The sequence below is a fragment of the Cibotium barometz genome, chromosome 60 (assembly GCF_041138505.1).
Source record: "Cibotium barometz isolate CiBa-2024 chromosome 60, ASM4113850v1, whole genome shotgun sequence".
Taxonomy (NCBI): domain Eukaryota; kingdom Viridiplantae; phylum Streptophyta; class Polypodiopsida; order Cyatheales; family Cibotiaceae; genus Cibotium; species Cibotium barometz.
Genome location: NC_141105.1, coordinates 18,808,027 through 18,835,048, shown reverse-complemented (window position 1 = coordinate 18,835,048; position 27,022 = coordinate 18,808,027). Strand labels below are relative to the sequence as shown.

The following is a 27,022-nucleotide window of genomic DNA, read 5'->3' as shown; positions in this document are numbered from 1 at the left end:
TCAAGTCATCCACCAACCCTTAGCTGCCCTCCACCAGACCTATTCTAGATGCACTTACCCTATACACCTCTAGTAAAACACTGTCCTTTGACCATCCCTCCTATTGTTGACTCCCTACAACCTTCAAAATTGTTAATGGTTATTTGAGTAGGTTGCAAAAATATGGCTCCCTATTATTGCATGTTGCTATCACTTGTAAACCTATATCTTGACAAACCATTTCCCAATCTAACAAGGACATACATGATAGATTTCAAGTTTTTACATTCCAAGGAATGATCCCAATGTGGTGACTTCCTACAACGGTCATGGGTTATTAATCTACAAGTTGTTGAAAGATGGCTTCTTGCTATTGCGGGTCTCCATGTGTGAAGGTTGAGGGAGTCAACACATTAGCCTTTTGTTGAATGTTAGGTGTGTGACTTGACACAACAACTCTCGGTGGAATAAAATGTTAAAAACTCCCCATCAATTGACCTCGTTGATTTCATAATCCTGAATTAGCAAAATCACGTACAAGTTTGCAATAGCAGTTGTACTTAAGCAACTTGCAAAAAGTTAATCATTCTCAATTTGTAGGGAGTCAACATACAAGCATTCGGTGGATGTCATTGACCCATCAACCCTTAGAGGATTTTAAAGATAAAAATTAACATTGTACTAAGCAACCCCAAAAAAATTTGACCTTCATGTTAGAGGATCCAAGGAGGAGCTGACTTACCTTACATGCCCATCAACCATTTTTTTCCATGTGTTATTCGTTTTGGTTGTATATTGAGAACCTTTTTCGTTTTGGTTGTATTAATTAAGTGGCCTCTTAATTATTATTATTTGTCTAAGGCTCAATGCGCTCTCCTCACAAGCGTCTCTCTCTTCGGCTCACTTAGTCGCCTCCGTGTTGGCCTCCCATCATTGGCTCGCCTCGCCTCACCCTGCGCCTTCACACTCACCTACCCTGACTCGGGTGCTCGCCTCCCCTCCCCTTCCCTCTTCAAAAGCTACGCCTTCTGTAAGGCCACCGGTCTGCCAAATCAACGCCGACTAGAGCTTAGCTCCCAACTAAGCCTGGACGATCTCCTACGAGGGCTTCGTGGCGGTGCTCACCTCCCTTCCCCTTCCCTCTTCAAAAGCTGCGCCTTTTGCAAGGCCATTGGTCAGCCAAATCAACAACGACCAAAACTTGGCTCCCAACCAAGCTTGGACGGTCTCCTACAAGAGCTTCATGGCCACCGTGCCTGACGCTGGGTAAGAAAGCATCCAAACAATTTTCTCGAAGCATGGAGGGAAGCCACGTGTCACATAGCACCAAAATTAACAAAGATCATGCGAGATTCTTGGCAAAAAAAATATAAAATATTACCTTCCTTACAGAAACCTTCAAAATAACCTTCTGAAACCAAACTAATTAATTAATTGCAACCACCAAAACGTTTTGGGTGCATATATATTGGGAAAACGACGAAAGCATTTACGGCTCCCGCTCTTTCGAAAAAGTTCAATTTTCATTTTATTCCCACCACCACATCGACAATGGTGTTTGTATTCTTGGCTTCAATCTAATCTGCGAGCTCACAATCTTTTGATTTCTGGCTGGCTTCGCAACAGGAATCTTCGCTTCCGCAGTGACCGATCCAAGCTTTTGCTGCAGCAATTTGTTCTGGTTTGGTGCACAGCCTCAACTATGGTGCAGTTCTCATATATTTCAAGCGGACGATATCTGCACGCAAATCATGATTTGGGACAATAGATCTTGGCATTTCTGTGCATAGCCTGCGCTCTCCGCGCAGAGGACCATTAGGGTTTCTTGAGATCACATGGCCATGGCTATGCTCATCGTCAGAAACAGAAATCTCTGACATGGAAGATTTCGAAGCTCCTTCCTTTTCTCTTGGATTGGATGAGATCCATGAAACCTTTCAAGGTCATGCCGTTATCCCTGCTTCCGACCCGTCTAGGTCACGAAGTGAAGATCAGACGATCTCGTCTAATGCTGCAGATACAGAAACCTTGAATGGAGCTGGTGATGCCGATCATGATTCTGATTTTGAGTCACCCACGCCAAGCAGCACAAGCAAGAGCCTTAAGCGGTTGAAAGGAAAATCATTGCAATCTTCTGCCCCTCCCAAATCTAAAGAACAGGTCCAGCATGCCACACTCGCAGGCAAAATCAAAGGACATGGTTTCCAGGGTTTCTTCAAGAGCTCAAATGAGAAGGAGACAAGCTTGCCTGAAAGAAATCATGTAACAAAAAATGCAGGAAGTAAGGTAAATACTCTGCAGAATTTTTGGAAAAGCTTGAATGGCAAGACAACGTCAACCTTGCCTGCAGATTTTCCTGCCAGAAATGGCAATGAAAGCAAGGTAGGGGTTGCGCAGGGATTTGGCAAGACAATGTTAAACTTGCCCGTGGAGTCTCCTGCCAGAAATGGCGGTAGAAGTGTGGGAACTCCTCAGGATTTTGGCAAGACAACATCACACTTGCTGGCAGAATCTCCTGTCCAAAATGGCTGTGAAAGCATGGCAGGGCCTCGTCAGGAATATGCCAAGGGCTCATGTGGCAAGAACGCAAGCTTACTTGAAGAGCTTTCTGTCAAACTTGCAGGAGAAAGCAAGGACGACACCACCCAGAGTTTCGGGAAGAGCACAGATGATAACATCTGCAAAGAGCTTACAGCCAGAAATGCTCGACAGAGCATGGCTAAACCTCTTGAGAGCTTTGTTAACAGGTTGCATGATCAGAGAACAAGGTCTTCTGAAGAAGCTTCTGCCAGAAATGGCAAGGACAATGCTGTTCAAAGCTCTTGGAAGAGTTTAGATGACAAGAATAGCATCTTGCTGGATGAGCTTTCTACTAGAAATGCTAGCCAAAAGAAGGAGACTCCTATTCAGAGCTCTTGGAAGAGCTTAGAGGATAAGGAGAGGAGCTTGTCTGATAATTTTCCTGCCAGAAATGCAAGTCAGTGTAATGAGAAAGCTATTCAAATCTCTCAAAATAGCTTCAAAGATACAACTGTGAATTTGCCTGTAGAATGCCCCGCTAACAATTCAAGCCAGTGCAAAGTAAATGCTATTCAGAGCTTCTGGAAGAGCTTGAATGATAAGAAAGCAAGCCTGCATGAAACGAATGCCAGCATTGAAGAAGACGATATTGAAGACTATTCATCTGCTGATGATTTTGGTGAGATCTCATCCCTGCTTTCATATTTGTTGCAGGCGATGCCTGTTAGCTGTTTGTGGAGAAATTAGGGTGCTTTTGTTTGTTTTCACCATCTGCAGCGGTCTATTCACGTTCTTAGTGACTTTTCAATGTGGTTGCTGTTGTGTGTTTTCACCATCTGCAGAGATCGGTACTACACAGTCTGCCAGAAAGCTCTCACTTAATGGCATTGCGGCAGTAACACGAAGCGTTGCTGTTTGTAACGCATCTGCTAAACTTAGCTCAGATCAGAGCTTTGGCTTTCGACATCCATCTGATGAGACCTCTGCTAACCCCAGCTCAAATAAGAGCTTTGCCTATCCATGGAACGAGGCCTTGGCTAACCCTAGGGTGAGTCCAAGCTCGGCTCTTAGAAGTGCAGCAAATGAATTCTCTTCTTACCCAAGAACAAGTCAAAGCCTTGCATCCGATGAAACCCTTGCTAACCCTCAAACAAAGCAGGGCAGATTTTCAGAAAGGTTTTCTCAGGGAATCCAAAGAAACAGTGATCCCTGGTCTTGTGATGATTACAGTGACAGTGGTGGTGTTCTATTCTTTTCGCATGATTGCAATGAGGATAGGGCATTCTACATGGGGAATCATGGATCTGAAACACCCTACTATGCATCTGAAGCAAAGACAAACTCATTTGAAGGTAATGATAGTGAACCCATTGCCGTTCATGATCCCAGGGTAACCAACCTTCTACGACAAAGGTTTCCACATTTTGTACCTGTAAGTGCATTGCGGCAGGGAGGCTACACTGGCTCAGAGGAAATTTGCATCAATTATGAGTAGGTCACTTATCTTTTTGCACCAATAGCTTTATTGAAAGACACTGCTTTTTTTGCACCAATAGCTTTATTGAAAGACACTGCTTTTTTTACTGTATATCTTGAACCTTATTTGTCATGCTTTTTTTACTGTATACCTTGAACCTTATTTGTCATGCTTGCCATGGGTCACTCCTGGTGAGCATTCTCTTCAGGAATCAATTTGCAGGTGGCAAGAATGCTTCTGGCCATTCAGGATCAACGATTCTTAAACAGCAAGCTCGGCAAACTGCTGCTAGACCAGCTGCGAAGCGGACACTAGCTGCCCGAAAAAAGCAGAAGACTGCCATGGCAGACAATGATGGTTGGATTCAGACAGGCAATAGAACCCCTGTTAGCACTCAGAGTAGAAGAGGAGATCATGGCTGGGGTCAACAAGGCAGTAAAACTCCTGTCAACACTGACGGAGATGCTTGTGCAGGGACTGGTCATTGGGTCACAGAGAAAACTGGCAAAAGGGTAACAACTTTGATTAGCATGTCCTTAAAGTTCTAATATTCACCAAGTTTGATTAGTACGTCCTTGAAGTTCCAATATTCACCAACTTAAACAGAAGGTGTTTCTTTGCATTTCCCATCTTTATTGGGCCATTTTCTTGCAGATTTACATCACGAGAGATGGGAGAAAACTTAGTGGCTTATCTGCATATAAACAACATATCAAGGTTATGTCATCAACAATGCTGCATTGAAATTGAATGACTGTTTCTGAAAGTGATTAGAAATTGCAATGTTATGTTAGGGTATAAGAGCAAATGATATTGCACCTTGCAGTTTTTAAAGAGAGAATCCATTGTCACAAGAAACGTTTTGAGGTTTTTGGGCTTTTGTTTTGAAACATTTTTTCCCTCAGCTAAAGAACCACGAGGTTTCAAAAATTTAAAATTTCACAGTTTGAAATACATAAAAAGCACGTAGAAATCATGCTGTTTGCTTACTCATTTGGGGCATTGATAGTACCTGCAGGTAGTTGGGATATTTGCATTTTGTATTAGAAATTGGTTATTTGCAGGTTGAAATGGCAGGCAATGATGTATTTGGGATGCCTTTCGCAAAGGATAAGCTTGATAGGACCAACTAGCAGTTGTGGTTATATATGATGCGTCATGTATGGTTGCCAAAGGGATTTGGAATGTTGTCCTTGGCATTGAGGCACATTCTATCTCGCTAGCACACAGGATAGTATATGTACTTTGGATGGTGACACTAGTTCAGGTGTTATTGTTGCATCTGTCTCTGCATCTTCCATAGTGGAACAAGCTAGGTGGAATGGTAGTGATGCACATGCATTGGTGGCACTTGGAGCATTATTCGCTCATATAAAATTGCCAAGCAGGCTTGGGATGCGCTTGTTGTTGTGCTTTATTAGGTACGTAATGAGGCACAAGTGGTCTACTTATGCAAGTACTTAGAGTATGAGCATATGAATGAGGGAGATTTAATGGATGAGTTTCTCACAAGGATTAAAGATTTCAGGGAGCAGCTTGCATGTATTGTGATGAGACCTATCCAGACAATTCATTTGTGTCTGTTGTTCTTATAGCTTTACTAGATTTATACTAGGGTTTTGCATCCACACTTCGGCTCATGATGAAGGATAACCCCAATGTCCTTATGTTTAATGAGTTGGTTGCAATGCTCCTGTAAGAGAGCAAGCAGATTACTTCTCAATGTGATTTATTTTTCTCCCTTGAGTCTCCTCCTCAAGGAGGCACAATCACATGTGCAAACAACTCTTCATATCTAGTGAAAGGAGTTGGTAAGGTTGTTCTCAACTGCTGTAAATGGTGGGATGATCAATTTGTTAGAAGTCTTATTTGTGTGAGGCTTTAAAAAGAACTTGTTGTTAGTCTCTGCCATTGCTAGGGTAGGCCTAGTGGTTAGATTTATCGAAGACAGGTGTACGGTTGATTACGAGAGTGATATAGACATCACTATGGTACAGTTGGATAGGTATGAGAGACTGTCACATAATGCTTGTTCAGTTACTACCACACGTGCTATGAGTGACGTGGAGCTATGGCATGCTTGCTTTGGTCACTTGAATTTTGGTAGTTTGTGTGAGGGCAAAAGGACAAAAGGACCAGATGTGCGAGGAATCAGAGCAAATCAACACAACATGAAATGGATACATGAGTGTATGTATAATGATTAATGCAAACTAGTACAAGATGTCCTCTGATGTGAGGTGACTCTGAGTAGTAGACCATCGAAGAAGCAAAGACGAGGTCGGAGGTGAAGTACGGTCGATGATGAAGGCTCGCGTCGATGTGAGGTGAAGGCTCTCCGAAGGTGAGGTGTTGCAGACAAACACAAATTTGCAAGAGAAACACAAATTTGAGGAGCAGAGAGGGTTGTTGTCCAAGGCAGATGGTGTGTTGCCGTCACGAGGTAAGGTAGCTGTCAGATGAGGTGAACAGAGATGGGCTGCTGTCCCAAATAGTAGGTGTCATCAGAGTGATGAGTAGAGAGTAGGTTGTTCCAAGTAGATGGTAAATGAGGAGAGAATGGGGTGCTGTCCCGAAGTGTGCTAAAGGTACATGTATAGGAGCTGCAGGCAATTGGGTACTATGCTGCATATACAGAGAAGGAAGCCGACGGTTGTTGTGTACAAAAGGAGCCGACGGCTATTGTGTGCACAAAATGATGATGATAATCAGTGTGTTGCAAAAGAAGCGTCGGCAGTAGCAATAGGTCTGTGTTGATTATGTGCTATATTTTTATTGAATTATGAAGCGTTTGTATATATATGCTATTGGGTTGTTGGTTGGCCTAGGGAAGGCTGTCGACTAGCAACAAGACAAAAAATATCCAAAATAAATCCCTTTTTGGGCTTGGTAAAATACCAATTTTGGATATGTTTTCACACCCCCCCTCTCAGGCCTAAAGGAGACCATGAGAGAAGATGAGGAGGATGGTGGAATGATGCATGACATGGCATTACATGATGTAGCATGCCATGCCACCAAGTGCGAGGTGGCATGCAATGCAAGAGGTTTTCACATGCATTAATGGCCATTTTTGGGTTTTCATTCATACGTGTGCCCCAAACACAAAAAAACAAAATGTTATGTAAGGGTATGCAAGATGGTAAATGCTATGCAGTGGGTTTTCACATGAGCAGTGCCCTCATGGGGTTTTCACTGACTCATGCACCCGTTACAACAATGATAAATAATTTGAATGGAGAGGATGGTCTCCCTCTCAAGATGCTTAGGGTGATGGTGGAGGACCAATGTTGATCCCCTCGCGAAGACGTTCGAGGATGGGCCGGTTGACGGACTTTGTAAGGATGTCGGCATGGTTGTCCGTCGTAGGAATGTATTGGAGCTTGATGGTAGCAAGCTCAATTTGTTCCCTAGTAAAATGAAAATGGACACCAACATGCTTGGTACGATTAGAAAAAATAGGATTGTTGGCGAGGGCAATCGCACTCTAACTGTCGGTGAAGATGGTAGAAGCGGTGTCAATGGGAATGCGCATCTCCTTAAGAAGTTGACGGAGATACATAGCCTCAGTGCTGGCGTCATAGAGAGTCCGATACTCGGTCTCAGCTGAAGAACCTGCAACGGTATCTTGCTTCTTGCTAGACTAAGAGAAAAGGCTAGATTCAAATGAGTACAAATAACCACCATGAGAACGTCGAGAATCTATATCACCGGCCCAGTAGGAGTCTGTGTAACCACGTAGGGTGATCCACGACTGTAGTAAAGTCCAAACATATAGGCATCCGCTAGATAGCGAACAACCCTCATTGCTGAACTCCAATGTGGCTCCTTCGGAGCATTGAAATACTGACTTAAGATGGATGTGCAATAAGAAATGTCAAGTCTATAGTTTGTGAGTCATGAGTTTCCCAACCACTTGGCAGTAGGCTCGCTCTTCATGTGGCGGTGAGTTCTCTTTCTTTGATAGTTTGATGGTTGGATCCAATGGGGTAGCCACAAGGATAGCACCATCAGGAAAGTAGGAAGTAATGAGTTGAAGACAATACTTTTATTGTGACACAAAAATACCATCAGGATATTGGACCACCTCCATGCTAAGGAAATATGAGAGAAGACCGATATCAGTCATCTCAAATGTTCGTCTTAGCTATGCCATGATATCAGCCACTTTGGCTTGATTTGAACCAGAGATGATTAGATCATTGACATACAGCACTAGGTAGCAAACTATCCCCTGATCTATGTGGATATAGATATTATTGGGATCACAGCGAGATGGTTGAAAATCTTGGTTGCGTAAAAATTTGTCGATGCAATGATACCACACTCGGGGGGACTTGCTTAAGCCCATAAAGAGCTTTATGCAAGGGGAAGACTTTGTTCTCATACTCGGGGAGTGGGAAGTCCGGAGGTTGGTCAACATAGACTTCCTCCTCGGGAATGCCATTTAGGAAGACACTCTTGACATCCATTTGATAGACTGGCCATGTGTGGTGTGCGGCCAGATTGAGTAAGAGACGGATTGTCATCATTCGAGCTGTAGGTGTGAAGGTCTTGTCGAAGTCAGTGCCTTCTTTCTAGCGAAAACCTTGCACCACAAGCCGGGTTTTGTTGGCCAAGGTACCATCGGCTTTAAATTTGGTGTGGAAGATCCATTTGGTTCCAATGACCTTATGACGAGGGCGATGCACAAGGGACCACGTGCCATTACGGTCAATGCTTTCAAGTTCTTGTTCCATAGCTTGTTTCTAGGTTGGTTGTTTGATTGCCTCTTTTCACGATGTTGCGCTATATAGTTTGCTGAAAAAACAAAGGCAAATGAGGCACGATGAGTGAGCTTGGTGGACCGACGAGAACCGTCCAAGGGGGTATCGCGGGGAAGCATGCTTGAATCCCGCATGGTCTGTTGGTACCAGCGGGGTAAAGGGTCCTTGGGTGGCTATCGGGAGGAGGAAGGCTCCTCAAGTGGCGGAGTAGTAGTCGACTGATTGAGTTCATGTGGCACAATCCAAGGTTCTTGTTCGGGTGGTATGGGTAGCGAAAGGCGAAGTAAATCTCGCTCATCAAAGACAATGTCTCGACGAACAAAGACTTTGTTCGATCTTGGATCAAAAACTTTGTAAGTCTTTGATTCAAAAGAGTAGCCCACAAAAATGAGCAACTAACTCCTTGGCTGAAGCTTGTTTCTTATGTCATTTAGAGTGTGTGTAAGCATGACACCCAAAGACACGAAGATGAGAAACAGTGGGTTTTTCGCCATAAAATGCCTCAAACGGGGTCTTGTGAGAGACAATGACCATGGGGCAATGATTCAGAAGGTACACTGCAGTGTTGACCGATTCTTACCAAAGGCGTTCAGGTAGCTCTGCTGCAAAGAGCATGGAATGTGCCATATCCATCATGGTTCGGTTCCTGCACTCAACCACTCCATTTTGTAAAGGGAGTTGGTGGAGGTGAGTTGGCGTTGAATGCCATGTTCTTGCAAGAACTTGGTAAATTGATGGGAGATAAACTCACCACCATTGTCATTGCGAGCAATCCGAATTGAGATGCCCATTTGGTTAGTGACTAACGGAAACCAAACGGGAACCCAGAACAACAATATATAGACACTTCAGATGCCAAGCACAGCGGAAATAACCATAAACAATGCTAAAGAGAACGCAACACTGAGCCGGAACGGCCGGCCCCCCGTAGGAACTGCTTTATTCCAATAGACGGGTTACAATCAAACCAAGGTGCGGGTGCAATACTGCACTGGATTTTCCACAAAGCTTCCTCAGCAAACACTTGCACAGGAATCAAAGCACAAACCGCTCCAAGAACCAATACGAATCAATAGCCCGATGCAGTGTCAAACCCAATGCTGAACTTTGTGCCAAAACAACCTTGAAAAGGTTCTCAAAACAATCCCGGAAAAGCTCTCAAAAATAGTCTCTGATACCTCCAAACACAGCCCTTGAGCCAATACCTAGGAGGGAGTGGTGAATAGAGGAGAAGAAATGACCCAGCTATTGTACCATTGTACAACATGAGCAAAAGAGAGAAAAATCTGCTTCATCACCATACCAGTGTATGGTCTGCAATTCAGGAGAGAGAGAGAGAGAGAGAGAGGAGAGAGAGAAATGAAATGAAATGATATATTAACGTCTTCAGAAGGCCAAAATGACCTATGAGACCAAAAAGGTTACAACAATTGGTGGATCTGATACAATGTCTGTGTAAGAAAAGCTATAAACAACTAAACAACTAACTGAAACTGAAACAACTATGAGGAAAAGTACGGTACTAGGAGCTCCTAATGGATAACATCTGGGAGGAAAACTCCAGCAACAAAGGTAAGCATCATACACATCACTATCCAAAGATGTCTCTCATCGATCGATGGCGGATATCCTCAATGTTCTCCATGGTGAGTACTCTGACTGGACGTCTCCCATGCTGTGCTAGTATGGTCCTGATCCTCTGTTGTAGTCTCCGCCGGTGTCGAGATGGGCCTCTCATCTTGGGGCGCCTGGACCGCCCTAGCTCTATAGCCCGATCAATCAATGTACCTCTGGTGCGGCTATACTCTGGGGCTAGCTGCAATGCCGGCCATAGTAGCAATGAAACGCGTTTCGCATCCCCACTGAAGTACGAAACGTTTCGAAACGTTTCGTTAAATTTGAAACGAGTTTTTTATGCTTATTTTTTTTTTAATGTCAAAATTGGGGATTTTTGCCGTTTGAAAACGTACGGCTCAAAATTTGGGCCTTTTTCAGCCTTGCGCACGCGTTTCACAGAGAGAGAGCTTACGTGCGAGTTTCACAGAGAGAGCGTGCGTGCGTGTTTGCTACAGCCTTGCAACTAGCAGGTTTTACCTCTCTCTCTCTCTCTCCTCTAGCTTTCTCTCTCTCTCAAGACTCTCTCTCTCTCTCTCTCTCTCTCTCTCTCTCTCTCAAGACTCTCTCTCCCTATTGTTGGGTCTCCCCCCCCCCCCCAGGTACCCCTCCCGTTTCATACTTTTGGGTCGGGCAATGAAACGTTTCGAAACGTTTCGAAACGCGTTTCAAAAACCTTTTTTATGAAACTCCTGGCTACTATGATGCCGGCTGGCCTGACTGCTCAATCGTTGGTCGAAAGAAGTCTGTAATCTGCCTCTGTAGGTGTCTCTCCCTCTTTGATCCCCTCCCTCTCAAGAGACCCTCTCTATGTCTACGTAGCTCTAGCAAGTATAATCCAAGGCATCTTTGATCCTGGTATCTCATGACTCTAGAAAGTGGTCCGAAACCCTCTCTAAACAGGCAGTGAAAACGGCCTCGTATCTCATAATATACTGGACAGTGACATATGTAATGTAACTCTGTCTCTGGCTCCATCTGGCACAGCTGACAAATCCTGGCCTCAGCTGGTACTCCTCTGAATCTGCCAGTCTCAATCTCTAGCTGGTGTGAGGATGTGCGCATTTGACCAATAGCACACCGTACCCCATGAGAAAGATGAGTATCCATGTAGCTGGGTCTAATCACAAACCCATCCTCTGTGAGCTGGAGAAGATGATCTGTATAGAAAGCCATCTTCGTACCAAGCTCGTGTGTCGGCTGTATCCATGTCCTCCTAGTGTCCAGCTGAGTCAAGTCCTGCCTGATAAGTCTGGTAATCTCTGCCTGTGTGAGAGAGAGGGAGGGTGCATCCAGGGAGTACTGAAATGGAGGTAGCATGTCCATACTAAAGCCATGTAGTTGGAACCAAGCTGTCATGTGTGCATACCAACATGATCCGTCTCCCTGTGATGCCAATTGTCGTGAAGACTCCAGGGCTAAGCGAGCATATCTGTCTCTAGGGAGAGCCCAAGTGCTATGTATAAAGGAGACTGATCGAGTGAGTGCCTCTACTACCAATGGGGGGGCAGCTATCTCTGCACGGATAATATCATGTGGTACGGAGGCCTTGGCCCTAATCATCCGGGAAATCATAGAAACCAAGGGCCTCTTCATACGTCTCCATCCATCAGTGCTACCAGCTCGGCTGTGGTAATCCACTGAGGGTCCCCATATCTCCACTCCATACAGCATGGCTGAAGTGACCAAAGTGTTAAAGAGCCAGAGCTTTGTTCGAGGTTCTTGAAACTGAACCTGCGAACACATCCTCTCTAGTCTCCCCAATGCTGCATAAGCTTTGGTCAATCTGGTCTCCGCTGCTCTCCTCAAGGAAAATAGTGGGCCACTAAAAACCACACCAAGGTAAGTATATGCATCTGTATACTCCACTGTCTCCTGACCATATGTAAAGGTGGGTACTGACCTCCTAACCCACTGTGCTGTGGTGTTAAACACCATCACCTTGGTTTTACCAAGGTTAACAGACAATCCACTGTCCTGTGCAAACGTGTGCAATGCATCCAAATGACACTGCATCCCCTCTGGAGAATCTGAGATCAGCACAATATCATCAGCATACAATAACAACGGAATCCATGTCCTTGCTAGCTATGCTCCTCTGTCACCCTCCCGCTCTACATAGTCTGAAACCTCATCCACATACATCCCAAATAAGGTGGGAGAAAGGGGGCAGCCTTGTTTCACCCCAATAGTGGAGTGAACCATCTCAGATATACCTTGAGTAGTATGTACTTGCCCCACAACTGTCCTGTATAAAGCCATGATTCCCCAAATCAGTTCTGTGGGCAATCCCATCTCCTGTAGTTTGCGCATCAGTCTGGCTCTCGGTACTGTGTCAAAAGCTTTGTGGAAATCCACAAAGCAACAATAAATCCTCCTGCCATATAATCTGCCCTCCTCAATAATAGCTCTGAGTGTCAAGATATGGTCAAGAGTGGAGAAACCTCTCCTGAACCCTGCCTGTGATGCACGTATGCCCTCTCTCTCTGCCCATCTACTCAACTCCTGCTCAAGAATAGATGCATATAATCTAGCCAATGTGTGACCGATCATGATGGTACGATAATTCCTAGGAAGCATGGGATCCCCTGACTTGAAGATAGGCACAATCGTGGACATATTCCAAGTCTCAGGAAAACCCTCACACATGGCTCGGTTAAACATCATAGCAATAAGCTCTGCAAGCATATCTCTGGCATGAATAAAGTGCTCTGCTACCAAACCATCATGATCATATGCTCTCCCAGTCCTCATCCTGTCAATAGCTTTCCTTACCATCTCAGCAGTAAAGAAAGCACATGTCTCTGGGCATGGCTCCGATGGGTCTGGCAGGGGCGGCTGTCCTGGTGCTGTGTACAGGGATGCTGCATACTCACCCCAAATCTCTGTGGAGGTAATGGCTGGTGATGGTGAATGCTCATGGAATAGTCTCCATGCCTCGCCTGAGTCCTGACTCATAAATAACTGATACAAATCCCTCTCTAACTGAGCAAGATAAGCCCTCTTCTTCCGTCGCACTAGGTGCCGGAAGGTAATCCGTGACTGTCTGTGAGTGGTAACACCCATGAGCACCTCTCTCTGTAATCTGATCCTCATCTCTCTGCACTCCTCATCATACCAACTGTTCTGGGGCATGTTTCCAGATCGTCTCCGTGTAGGCTGACTATGGGGATATGCCTCTGATGCTGCAGCATGAAGCGTCTCTATCAATATCTGAGTGAGCTCATCTAATGGCCGTCCCGGCTCCTCGGCACATAAGCGTCTGTATATCTCATCCGTGTACACGGTGTCAGCCTCCCTCGTAAAGGTATAACGAGTGTGTGTGGAGACTTGTCCCAATGGAGCGGTGCTGAACTGAAATGTGAGAGTGAAGGACAAGATAGCATGATCCATTGCTATTCCAACCGGCCTAGTGCCTACCATAAAATCTTGAAAAGAGGGAATGAGACTGGGCTGAGCCATAACATAGTCCATTGTACTAGCACCATGCCGATGTGGAAAGCTAGTGAAAGCCCGATGTCGGGAATCTCTGTAGGCCATTCAGGATGGCCAATCCATGTGCAGTCCCCATGTTTATCAAATACCGCCCATACACTGTATGTTCCTCATCCTGTGAGAGTCTAGATAGGCCCATATCCCTAACATCAAGCTCCCTCAACATCTCCTTTGAGATATCATAAAATACTGTCTGGTTATGGGCGGTACTGGCATTGAAGTCCCCCAAGAGAATGATGTCACCATCCCTGGAGAACTCCCAAATGTCATCATCCAAAATAGAAAAGGGAGACTGCCCGCTAGGTGATGCATACACTGATGTACTAGGAGCAAAATAGCATATAGCAATGTAGAGATATCTGCCTGTCTCTGCCCTCAGTCTAACCCACATGTACCTAGCTTGCTCATCTCTGCGGACTATATGTATCAGTGGCTGTAGCTCCTCTCTAAACAATACTGCCACTCCTCTTGAGCCCCGTCCTCTATGCTCTGAACGAGTCTCCTGTCTACAAGCTGTCTCCCATCGGTATCCACTAACATGTGGCATGGACTGTCCAGGAGCCTGATGCATCTCACAGTAGAAGATGATGTCCCTCCCAGTGAAACTATCCTCAAAAGCCCCTACATCAAGGTGTAGAGATCCATTACAATTCCAAGTAGCAACTTTGAGTGTAGTCCCATAGGTCTCGCGCCGTCATGAAGAGCGCCTCTCCATAATCACCACTCTACCATCTCTATAGAAGGCCACTTTCCCTTTCTCTCGGGCTGCCCTTATCTCGGGCATAACTTCTTTCATGTGGGCAAGTTGCGAGAGTGTGAGGTCATCTCCAAGAAATATTCCCGTCTTCTTGAGTGTAGGACGTCTCTTCAAGAAGTCCTTCTTCGCTTCCATGGAGGGGAAACGAATGATAAGTGCTCTCTCCTTAGAAGATTCGCCACGACCTTCTCTCTTCTTTCCCACTCTCCATGCCTTTGTGTGCGTGGCTTCAATGCCCATCAGAGAGAAGAGCTCCTTGGTTTCCCCTTCCGCATCATCACGGTCTTTTAGACCGGACACTCGTACATGTAAGGCTCGGGTCTTCCTCCTTTGCTCCTCTTCAAGGGTCATGTTGATGATGGTGGGAGTGGGGATGGGTGGCGATTCTTTACCTTTCCCTTTCTTGGCGACCTCGATCCATTTCTCCGCCTCGTCCATCTTCTTTTGTGTCTTTGTGATCACCTCCACCCATGAAGATCTCTTTATGTTGCTCCTCCTCTCAAATGATCCTCATTTGTTCCTTGATGGTATTCAGCTCTTCAATAAAGGAGGGCTGAAATTTTCCATCCTCAAGCTTGCTTTTTGAAGTGGCTTCCGACTCCTTTTTGAGGGCTGAGATTTCAGCCGCTCGACTTTTAGCATGCAATTTGGCCTCCACTAGTTCCTCCTTTAAGGCTGAAATCTCAGCCTCTTGCTTGGATGTTCTCTCTTCGAGCTCTTGGATTTTGTCAAATCCCTTCTTGAGTTTGGAGAGGCGGTTTATGATTGCGGGCCAGCCCAGGCAGGCGAACAGCGAAGAGAGAGAGAGAGAGAGAGAGAGAGAGAGAGAGAGAGAGAGAGAGAATGTCAAACTGCTGCCCGCCAATCGCCTAGAAGAGGGAGAAGGTGGCTGTCCATGGTGTATCGCGTTGCTATACTTGCCATACAGCGCTGTTGTACCTGCTGTACGGCCTGTACCAGCACAAGAGAGAGAGGGTGAGCTGGCTGTCCTGCTGTCCACAGTACGACCAACGCAAGAGTGAGCTGGCTGGCCTGCTGTCCACAGTACGACCAATGCAATAGGAGGAAGGAGTTGCCCGCAACTATACTTGTTGTACGGCCAGATCATAGAAGAGGATCTGTTGCTATACGGCCAATCACTCAGGAGGGAGAAATAGAGTAGGTCGGCCTGTAGAGAGAGAAAGTGCCCATTTTGCTGAAGAGGGATGCGCATCTTGATTCTTGATAAAACAGCCCAAACTTGCTTTAATAGGGTCGACTAGCTCTATTTTTCCACTTTTTGGCTAAAAGTGGTTAAACCAGCCCAAAATATCCACTTTACACTTTCCTTGGCTTGTACTCAAAGTTTTGGCCTAAAAATATAAACTTTATGCTTTTCCTTGGCATGTACTCCAAGTTTTGGCCCAAAAATATCAACTTTATGCTTTTCTTGGCTTGATGCCCGAGTTTCATCTAGGCGCCTCCTTTTGTCCACTTGTCCAAGCCCAAAAATAATAATATGTCCAGCCCATCATTAATGATATGTGAACACACTGACTTATAAATGTTATAAGTCACTTTGATGAATAAAATCCCATGCTGCTCACGTTGTATGGCCATCTTTCAGGCCAAGCCATGCTAGTAAAATGCTCTAGCTTTCTTCTGTGGAAAATCCTTGTTCACACCTTGGTTCCAGATAGACAATGTGTGAAACACTGTTCAAGACTGGTGAGAGGACTAAATTGGTGACACTAGTCGAACCCATGTGGAAAAGTATTGGAAGGTATCTGATTTATGCTTCAAGAAAAACACCCACATGTACTTCGAATAGTCATCTACAATCAACATATAGTAGAGAGACCCATTCAAGGAGAGGGTTGGGGATTGCCCACTCAAGTCGAAGTGAATCAACTCGAGGTTGGGGTTGGGTAAGCAACATCGTACACCATTCCCACCTCATGCTACTCATCGTGCTTAGGGTTGGTTTTTTTGGCGATTCGAGTTGTTGGTGTTGGGTTTGTTACCTCTATTTTCCCCGGCTTTAATGCTACACTCATCATCAACATGTCCAGATATTTGGCAATGAGTGCAATATCTATTCTTTTTGGGAATATTTTGCCAGTAGGGAGTGGGTGTCGAGGCATGGTTTTTGGGATCACTGTTGTTGTCTTGGGTTTTGCCTTGATTACTTGGGTTGCTATTTCCCTTCCCTTGTTGCCCTTTTTGAGTGGAGGTGGTATGGGACACAAGGGCTCCCTCTTGAGTAGAGGAGGAAGAAGATGACTTCTTGGGGTGAAATTGGTCATGCAACCGAGCAAAGCATAGGAGTTGGCACTCACACTCATATAGGTTAGGCATAGGCTCTAAACTAATGGTCTATGTGAAAAGTAAAGAAACTAGGTGGCAACTTGTTTAGTAATGTGTTGACCTGGTCTTCCTGAGACTTGGTGGAGCCAGTGCTGGCGTACTTCGCGTTAAGGCGCCGGTACTCAACAACCTTGACATTTAGGTCATTCCCCTCTTTGATAGAGAATATTTGGATTTGATGCTCGAGATCAATGCGACGTGTGCGATCACGTGCTGCATATCTCTTGGCAAGGTGTGCCCATCTGTCAGAGACATAGGGAAACTACTAGAGTTGTGAATGAAACAGAAGGCCTTGCATGAGCTCCACTATGGCAGTGGCATTCCTAGCTTTCCAATAGCGGATGACTTCAAGAGGTGCTAGTGCGGGGTGGGGTTTCGGTTTAAATCCCTTCACCAGGTTCCAAGAACCTTGGGAAGTGAAAACCTGTTCCGTAAGGTTAGCCTAGGTGGTGTAATTAGACCCATTGAAACGAGTCTTTTTTGTGAAAGCATTTCTGGACATAGAAACATGAAGGGAAGGAGGTGGTGGGGTCCAGGATGGTCGGTATCTATATCCGGAGTGTAGAGGGTTAGGTGGAACTCCAGAAAATCCACTAATACCCAGCACATGTGTAGGACCTGGCGTGGGTACTCCATAAGATGGGATATAAAGTTGGACACTCGGCACAAGTAGAGTATTGGCTGAGACACAAAACCTTGAGTAGGCACATAAGCTCCTGGGGTAGTGCTTGAGATGGGTTGGTAAACTACTTGATATCTTGGAATGCTGGGTGGCGACACAGTGTCGGGAGGCATAGTGTCGAGAGATCCTTGTGTTAGGTAAAACCCATACGTAGGTCCTTGTGGTGGTGCAACCGGTAATGGCTACATGCCAACACCAGCGGGAAGAAACATGGGTTGGGTGGGAGGGTTTTGAGCTTGTGGTTATGCAGTATTCCAAAACACATTAGGAGCAGGAATAGAAGGTGAACCAGAAGAGAAAATAGTGTTACCTCCTTGTACATCCTTGTACACCAGTAATTTGGGAGCATACTCTGCTCCTAGACCCTCCTCTATTCGGGTTGACATTACTCCAGGGATCGAGGGTAGTTGGTACCATATGCTGAACCTGTGTTGCAAAAGAAGACACCGAGATAGTGTTAGGCACATAAGCACTCAAGGATACATACAAACTTGACGCGGTCTTCGGCTGAGTTGATGATAATGGATCTCCTGACGACCATTGTGATACTTGTCCTCCTTGAGGAAAGAAAGAAAGAAAGATATATCAATGTCTCCTAAAGGCCGAAATGGCCCATGAGACCAAAACAAGGTACAACTGATGATGATGATGTCTCATCATAACAAATCTGAAAGAAAGAATGAAAATAGTAACATCCTAAGAGAGCTAAGAGCTGAAAGTTGAACCGTTGAATCGTCGCGGTAAACTCCTCCGGTGGCCGGCAATGATGGCTTGAATCTGCCGATGGTGAGGGAGTCGTGGACGCGATCCTCGTGGTCGTGGGCGTCTCGCTCTACAGATAATAATGGCTCTGTCCAGGGTGACTCATCTGGAGGGTGGTCTGCCAGGTAGGCCTGTAGATGGGGGAGTAGAGGCTGGTGGGGTTATAGTGCTGGCTCTGAAAAATCTGTGAGGGCTCTCTATCTAGGCGGTTCTGGTCCCACTGCCCTCCTGTCCCTCAAGAGGCTCTCTCTGTGGTGTCTAAGCTCAAGTATGAAGAGCCCTAAGCACCTTTGGTCCTCAAAGTCCATGATCTGACGCAAAGGTCCAAAGCCTTCACGGAACAGGCAGTGGTACCTCCCTTGGATCTCATAGTAGACAGTACAACGCCATATATAGTGTTCCTCCGACTCAACCTCTTGATGGCAAAGCTGGCATATGTGGTCCTCTAGTGATATATCCTCATATCGACATGTCTCTATCCTCAACCGGTGTGGAGAGGCGCGAATCTGTCCAATAGCACTCCGAAATTCGAATACCATGTGAGAGGTGTGTGTCCGTGTAAACATGGCGTATAATAAACCCATCCGAAGAGAGGTGTAGAAAATGACTATGGTAGTGTGCGCAGGATGGGTATCATCCCCGCTCCCAAAACCCCATAGGCACTTGGCGACAAGCAAGTTTTTTATCATTAAGCTCCATAGGGAGTAATTACTCCCATCAAGTTTGTCTTCCTGAGCCAATACACCAAATACATCTCCAGCATTTTGTGCCATTTCAAACTCCAAATGCACGGACAACAATGCACACAATTTCTAAATTCTTTTTATCAACTTTCCCTTGGGAAGGGCAAACACTACAAACTACCTTGTAGCAGAAAAAAAAACAACCTGGAGCTCAGATACCCCTGTTGGGTTCTAAGAAACCCTAATTGTAACTATTTGGCCCTCCTAGCTCTTGTCACAGGACGGAACCCTTGTGCGAACACTAGACAGGTGGAAGAAGGCATGGAGACAGGGACCATAAGGTTTGCTCTAGAAAAAGAGCCAATCTTGATTAAAAAGCATAGAAAAGCAAAAAGTCAAACTAGGTTGAGCATGAGCCAAGAGCACCACTGGCAAGAGGAGAATTTTCGTGCCCAACAGCTGCGGGGGCCTGACCCATGTCCTCTTTGTATCTAGTCTCACAATGTCCATCCTGATCACCCAATTCAGCTCTGAACGGCTGAGATCTACGAATGGGCAGTCCAGGCTGTAAGCAGAAGGCGGGAGTGCATCAATACTCATGCCATGCAAGGCCAGCCATGTGCGCATCTGGGCATACCAACACTGGGTGTCTCCCTCATCTGCAAGCTGTTTGGAGGAAGTGAGTGCTAGGCGAGGGTATTTCTGCTGAGGGAGCTCCCATATTCTATGGAGAAAAGTAACTAGAATATGGAGAAAAGTAACTGCACGGAACAAAGCCTCAGTAACCACTGGGGCAGCCCCCATCTCTGCCCTGATGATCTCATGTGGTACAGATGACTTGCTCTGAATCATGCGTGCAATCATTATCACTAATGGCCTTTCCATATGCTGCCATCCATCGTAATAGTCTCTCTCTGGTCCGTCCTGTCCTGCCAATGGCTCCCTCCTCCTATGGAAAAGACTAGGCCCCCATATCTCTGCTCCATAGAGAAGTGTCGATGTAACCAGAGTGTCAAATAGCCATAGTTTCGTGCGTGGCTCCTGAAATTGTATGTCTGCGCACTGTCTCTCAAGTGCCCCCAAAGCTGCAAATCCTGGTGCTAGTCTAGCCTCTGCTGCCTCCCTCATAGAAAACCGCGGCCCTCTGAAGGTCACCCCCAGGTACACATACGATCTGAGTCCTGACATACTCAACTGGCTCTCCTCTAAAGGTAAACTGCGTCTGTGTTCTAGTCACCCATGCTTGTGTGGTATTAAATGTCATAACCTTGGTTTTACTAAGGTTCACTGTGAGATCTTTGTCCACACAAAGAGACTGCAATGCATCCAAGTGTCTCTGTAGTCCCTCAGGAGTGTCTGAGATAAGCACAATGCCATCTGCATATAGTAGGATGGGTATCAACACCCCAGCTAGGCTCGCCCCTGGGCCACCCAATCTATCCACATAGTCTGAGACCTCATCAACGTATAGCCCAAAGAGCGTGGGTGAAAGCAGGCAGCCCTGCTTCACCCCAATAGTACTGTTCACTGCATCCGACAAGCCCCCTGGGCACGTACTCTGCCTATCACTGACTCATACAAAGTGTATACTCCCCACTGCATCTCCTCAGGGACACCAATATCCTGTAGTCTCCTCATAAGCCTGGCACGTGGTACGGTATCAAATGCTTTGCGGAAGTCCACAGAACAACAATATATCCTCCGTCCTCATGCTCGTCCCTCCTCAATAAGAGCTCTGAGGGTGAGTATATGATCCAGTGTGGCGAGCCCTCTCGTGAGCTTGTCGAAAGGGGAGAGCGAGGAGATGCGCGCGCCGAAATAACCCCCCGCCACCAGCAGATCGACGATCCTTTGCAGCGCCTCCGCAACATCACCCCCCTCCATTTCTCCCTATCTCTCTAGGCGCAGGAGGTGCAGTCGGGCAGAACTCTCTCTCTCTCTCTCTCTCTCTCTCTCTCTCTCTCCACATTGAATTCTCTCTCACGCTCTTGAGAAGGGTGCGGTAGGAGACACAAAGGCGCACAAGCGACTGGCTGATCCTCTCCTTGGGCACACAGTCGGGCTGCAACATACGTGGGTGGTTTTTCTTTGAAAAAGCTGGTCGGCTGGTTGGCTGGGCACACAGGACAGAAGGCTGGCGGGCTTGACTTGTGCGCCTGCTCTATGCGCAGCCAGTTCTCATTTTTGTCCGCTTTTCCCACCCACCCTTGCTCAGGCCCCCAAGGCAGCAATTAGTAGGAGAAAACATGTCTCAACCCCTTGAGGGGGAACAGGATGGTGAGACAACCTTTCACACCCCCACGAAGGCACCAAATGCCTATTGCAGAAGACTGAGGGAAGGAATCATGTCTCCTGGCTCACGAAGGATTACGAAGATGGCCCGACGAGATGAGGCCCTTTATGAGGAGCTATAGCTTCACATAAGGACAGAGATGAACACCATGCGACAGGAGCTTGAAAAGGAATGGACCGAGCAGATGCATGCCCAAAGGAAAGTGATATACGAAACGTTGAAGGAAGAGATATATGTCCAATTGAAGGGAGAAATGCAAGCCCAAGTACGGGTTGCGATGGAATTAGCCCAAGCCTTGATGCACACGGAAATGAAAAAAGAGATGCAGAAATGGAAGGATGACATGCTCCGAGAGATTGGCACAACAATTGCATCGTACGAAGGCACTTTGAAGACATGTATGGCTGACTGCGACAAAGACATCACAGAAATGCAGAACACTTTGGAATCATGTAAGGCAAAAGTGGCTGTAGGTGAGAAGGAAATGCATTCATGGGCTTAAATTGCCAGTGCCACAAAGAAACAAATTGAGGAAGTCAACCCATGGATTGAAGTAGTAAAAAAACAGAAGGATACACCAGTCAGTAAAGTAGAGGTGATGAATGCTACGTTGGAAGAGGAAGCCAAGAGACGGGCACGTGCCTTACATGTACGTGTAGTTGGGTGGGAAGATAAGGGAAATCCCCAAGAGGATGCAAAAGCTCTTGCAACAAAAATTAGAGCCACTGATGTACCCATTACCGGAGCATGGCGAGTAGGCAGAGATGAAACCAGGGCGAAGATATTGATCATCAGGTTTGGTGACTTGGAGAAGAAGAAGGCCTTCCTCTCCAAAAGGATGGCCCTTATGGGGGAAAAGATTTATTTGGATGAGGACCTTACACCGGCACAGATAGCACACCGGAAGGAACACATGCCGCGTGTGCTTGAGGCAAGGAGAGAGGGGAAATGGGCGGTATACAGAGATGGCCGAGTCATCATTACGGAGAGGAGGCCCGCTTGATGGTGCGCGGCCTATGAGACCTTGCGATTCACGGTGTGGAATTGCAACGGAGCCCTTAGAACAGATGCAGGATACTTTGAGGATACTTTCAGACACAGTGATATTGCTATGTATACGGAGACCCATCAGTGCACAAACAAGAGGCTTCTTGACGTCCGGGGTTATAGATGGGAATCAGTTTTCCGCCCTCAGCCACGCACAGTGGGAGGTACCAGAGGATCTGGAGGAGTGGCAATACTTTACAGGGAGGAGCTTCGTGACAAAATACATGTGGTACATAGAGATGCAGATGCGAGGTACATGTGGGTCCGAATATGCAGAGAGGGGCTCTGCGAGCTATATGTGGCGGTATGCTACTTTCCCCCAGCCCACTCCAGGTTTGCACCATCAGGAGAGTCGCCCTATATACCACTATATGATGATATCATGAGGTTTGCCAGCATGGGAGACATATTACTATTCTTTAATGCATGTACAGGCACAGAGCAGACACAGTTGTATGATACTCAAGAGGCTGTGTACAGGGAGATCATGGCAGAGGATGTAGGGTTGCAGAGATCAGCACAGGATGAGGGGGAGATTACAGATTATGGCAGGCATTTTCTCACACTCGGGAGTGCACATGGGTTGGTCATATACAATGGCTTATCGAGATGGCAAGGATTAGATGCTCTCACATTGGAACTCTAAAGGGGGAGCGAGCACAGTGGACTACTTGATGGGATCTCCTTCATTGATACTTGATGTGCGGGGTTTCACGATTTCCAGTAGGCCCATTGGCATAGCAGCCGATCATGCATACCTGAGTTCCACACTAGTGGGTAGATCCCCGAGAGATGGGCCAGCCACTCATCTACCTAGGTACCTGAGATATCAGTTTACACGTGAGACAGTTGGGGTTTATCGAGATGCAGTATCTGATGGCTTGTTCGCTTTAGACCCGCATAGCCCTTTGGACGAGATCACGAGAGGATTGGGAGGTGTACTACATGCATCCGCCTCATATGCGTTTCCCTGCACTATGATCCCTTCCACCCACCCCCGCAGCATTGCCCCACAGAACAGTTGGTATGATGATGAGTGTCGTGAGACACGAGCACAACTACAACGAGTCTTCAAAAAGTTGGACACTACTTTAAGTATGAGTATGGCTTATCATCCGTAGTCTGATGGTTAGACTGAGTATAGCTCATTATCCAGAGTCTGATGGTTAGACCGAGAGAGTCAACCAAGTGTTAGAGGACATGCTTTGAGCATATGTCAGTAAAAAGAAATCCAATTGGGAGGAGCACCTGTCACATTTGGAGTTGCTTATAATAGTTAAAAAAATTCAGCGACTAGATTTAGTCCATTCATGTTAATGTATGGTTTCCAGCTGAGATCTCGTGGCTGTAGGACTACAAAATGAGACGATTTAGTTTGTCAAGGATTTTCTTGAAGACATGCAAGATATGTTAAAAGTAGCAAGAGATAGCATTTGTAGTGCACAAGGTCGTGCAAAAACGTATGCTGACAAGAGCCGTAGAGAAGTGACCTTTGAAGTGCGTGACTTTGTTTTCTTGAAAATCCTTTTGAAGTTGGAGACTCTCAAGATAGGAAAGTGTCAAAAGCTTTCTCCTAGATATTGTGGTCCATTTAAAATCCATTTAAACTTGAGTTGCTGGAGAGATCTCGAGTACATTCTGTTTTTTATGTCAGTAGACTCTGAAAAATCGTTGACCATAAGGAGAACGTAGTTACTCCCTAACATTCTGGTGGAACTTGTTGAACTACCGTCTCTTCCACGTGAACGTGAGTAGATTCTCGAATTTAGAGAACAGAAGACGAGGCATACTGTGTATTGAGAGGATGCTAAGTGGAAGGATAGAGAGTATGAAGCGTCCACATGGGAATGCTTGAGTACGCTTACAAAGAACTATCTAGATATTGTTTTCGCGGACGAAAACTCTTCTTAAAGGGGAGGTAATGTCACGTATGTAATGTGTACGTGGGCTCGAATGGGCTTCGAGTTGGACTGCAAGCGGCGAGTAAGTCCGAGGTTTAGGGTGAGTTGTCCGGGTCGGAGTACCACGGGCAGCCGGGCTAGTGTGGGTAGGCAGGCCATTACATATAGCCCGGCGGAATGGGTGCATGTTGATTCTACTCTATGGCTAGGAGGTGAACATAAGCCTTGTCTTCTCCATCTCCGCATAGTCGGAGTGTATCCTGTGCGTGTTCGTACTGACAGGGACGTCACAGGAACGAACTTGACAATCTTGCTTTTTTTTTTTTGATAGCATGTAAATTGCCCAGATCTGAATCTCCCTCAAGAGGTGTCACCAGTTTGGGATAGTTAGGATCAAGAGGATGTTTTCAGCATGGGACAGTGGACCTTGAGGAGTCCAATTGCCCCGAACAGCACAGTAGCGATGGAGAAGGTGCAGATGGTGAAGCCTCCATTGTATTTGTGATGTCATGCAGTGGACGGCATTTAGAAGACATCGTACAACTCCATAGATGACACACTACAACAACATACGTAAGCAAGGAGAAAAGATAAGCACAAATAAAGAAATATAATGTCTTGTCTGCACATGCACATAGCACTAACATGGAAATGTAGTATCCATGCGCTCATCAACACAAAAATGAAGCAAGAATTGACACGAGAACACAATCACCTGCATGATCACCGAGCAGAGAGCTCCCAAATCAAACTACCAATCAGCGCCCGAACATGAGAAGCTATGTAGAGAAACTGGCGCAGTTTCCATAATTGGAAGTGCATGCAGCAACTTAAAACTAAGGTTGAACCCTTAGTGCAACTCACCTTAAACTAAAGGTAGCACATGTGTACAGTGTATTGTAGGTCTAGGCTGTGGTTAATCCATTAATTTAAAAAAAGGCATTTTGGGTGCCTTTTTTGAGAGAATTTAGTTCACACTTTTGTCTCTTTCTTACGTCTTCTCCCTTTAGTATGTTATAGACTAGTTATATTTTTGTTAAATCTTAACTTGCTAAGCTTGTTGTAATAGTAACGAGTTTTCTTTTTGTTAAATCTTAACTTGCTAAGTTTGTTGTCATATGCCTAGTCAGTCAATTTCGTTTAGAGAGAAGTTTTGAGAAATGAATTGAAGAGGAAAGTAATTGTATCCCGTCCCTTGATCTGCGCAGGCAGTTCTTACTGTTTTCGATCTGAAGGTTTTGCTTTCTTTGTTGAACTACAGGACAGTGGAAAGCGCTCCAAAAAGACAAAGAGACGGAGACCACGAGGCAAAAAGTGAGAGGTTCTTGATCAGCCCTTTGTGAGAGCAAGAAGAACATTGGACTGCAAAAGAGACGGATGCATCTTTTGAGAAATGTTCATCACTGAGGTTCCTTACTATACTGAAGAGCTAACAGCTCGCTATTTCCATTTCCTCGAATGAATTCTTTGATCTAATTGATGGCCACATGGAACTGAATGCAAAATTGCCACCCAAAATCCCCCCTCTCCCCCTCTCCCCCTCTCTCTCTTCCCCACCCTCCTCTTTTCTTCCTCTTTCTTTTGAACATGTTGCTTATTGTAATCACACTCAATACTTGACTTGGTTACCCACCTCAATGGCTTGAGTTTTTACAATCTGAACTTGGCAATATCATGCCACTCCCAATTAAGTCCGCCCAGTGTGCATGATGGTTGTATTTGTAGTGGAAGGAAAGGAAGCATGTACACCAAGGCATGCCAAGGCCCATCCAGTTGGCTCTGGAGTAGTTTCTGCCCCGCAAGGTCTACTTCTTCTGGTTGGCAAATCATGGAGGTCTTGCAATAGGAGCATGGCTTGCCACTAATGTCTCGAGCTGAAGGTGGGGGTTTTTGAATTCTAGTCAACTTTTCTGCTAGTTTTCTATACCATATACAACGGTGTTCACAGATCTCAACTAGATCTATTCATGCACAATCGTGCGGTTATGGGCTACTCTACATGTTCACAGATCTCAACTAGATCTATTCATGCACAATCGTGCGGTTATGGGTACTCTACATGTTCACAGATCTCAAGTGGGCGGCGGGCTGCGGGCGGGGGGGACAGAGAGAGCGCGTTTACATGAATTTGAGATGCTTAAAAATTTACCGTATCAATATTTGAACTAAAATGGTTCTCTTGGTGCTCCTAATTTGTCAAAGAATCTGATCATTGGTAGGGTATGGTACGGAGGATGAGCGAGTGGCAAGCTCTAGAGATGCTTAAACAAATATCGTATCAATATCTGAACTAAAATGGTTCTCTCTAGGTGCTCCTAGTTTGTCAAAGAATCTGATCATCGGTAGGGTATGGTAGGGAGGATGAGCGAGTGGCAAGCTCTGGAAAATGTGTGAATGGAAAAAGCTCTTGCTTGGTGCCTCTGCTCTGTCAAAGCAATGGGCCATTGGCAGGGTATGCATGCCTCGAATAGTTCTCTCGAAGGATCACCTAAATCACGTACAATCTAACCACAAGATTAGTACAAACAAATAGAAGGCTTAAGGCAAGCTCACCACCCAACCACAGCTCTCGTCCACATACCTCCCTTGAGTTAGGGGCTAAGGCTCACTCCCACAAACCCATGCTTGGCATCCCATACCACTAGAGCTTGCCCATTTAAGACTGTGAGCAAGACTATTTGTGATCCGCCATGTCCATGG

The 27,022-nt window shown here is 45.8% G+C and overlaps 1 protein-coding gene across 2 annotated transcripts; it reads left to right on the top strand.

Moving 5' to 3' along the window:
* The first annotated feature begins 844 nt into the window (after nt 1-844).
* On the top strand, nt 845-25,960 carry LOC147605082 (Rho GTPase-activating protein). 2 transcript variants are annotated; one of them, XM_086794006.1, is made up of 6 exons: nt 845-1,245; nt 1,606-3,178; nt 3,342-3,990; nt 4,185-4,488; nt 4,631-4,693; nt 25,584-25,960. In XM_086794006.1, the coding sequence occupies exons 2-6, from the start codon at nt 1,858-1,860 to the stop codon at nt 25,638-25,640; spliced, it is 2,394 nt and encodes a 797-aa protein (XP_086650132.1). In that variant the 5' UTR covers nt 845-1,245; nt 1,606-1,857; the 3' UTR covers nt 25,641-25,960. The 2 variants fall into 2 exon arrangements, with proteins under 2 accessions (XP_086650132.1, XP_086650131.1); XM_086794005.1 differs by lacking the exon at nt 845-1,245 and having other exon boundaries at nt 1,473-3,178.
* Nucleotides 25,961-27,022: the final 1,062 nt, after the last annotated feature.

Coding starts and splice junctions, on each gene's coding strand:
- LOC147605082 (XM_086794006.1), top strand. CDS start 1,858: ATGGAAGATTTCGAAGCTCCTTCCTTTTCTCTTGGATTGGATGAGATC. Junction 3,179..3,341: donor TTCATCTGCTGATGATTTTG/GTGAGATCTCAT, acceptor CACCATCTGCAG/AGATCGGTACTACACAGTCT. Junction 4,489..4,630: donor CAGAGAAAACTGGCAAAAGG/GTAACAACTTTG, acceptor ATTTTCTTGCAG/ATTTACATCACGAGAGATGG.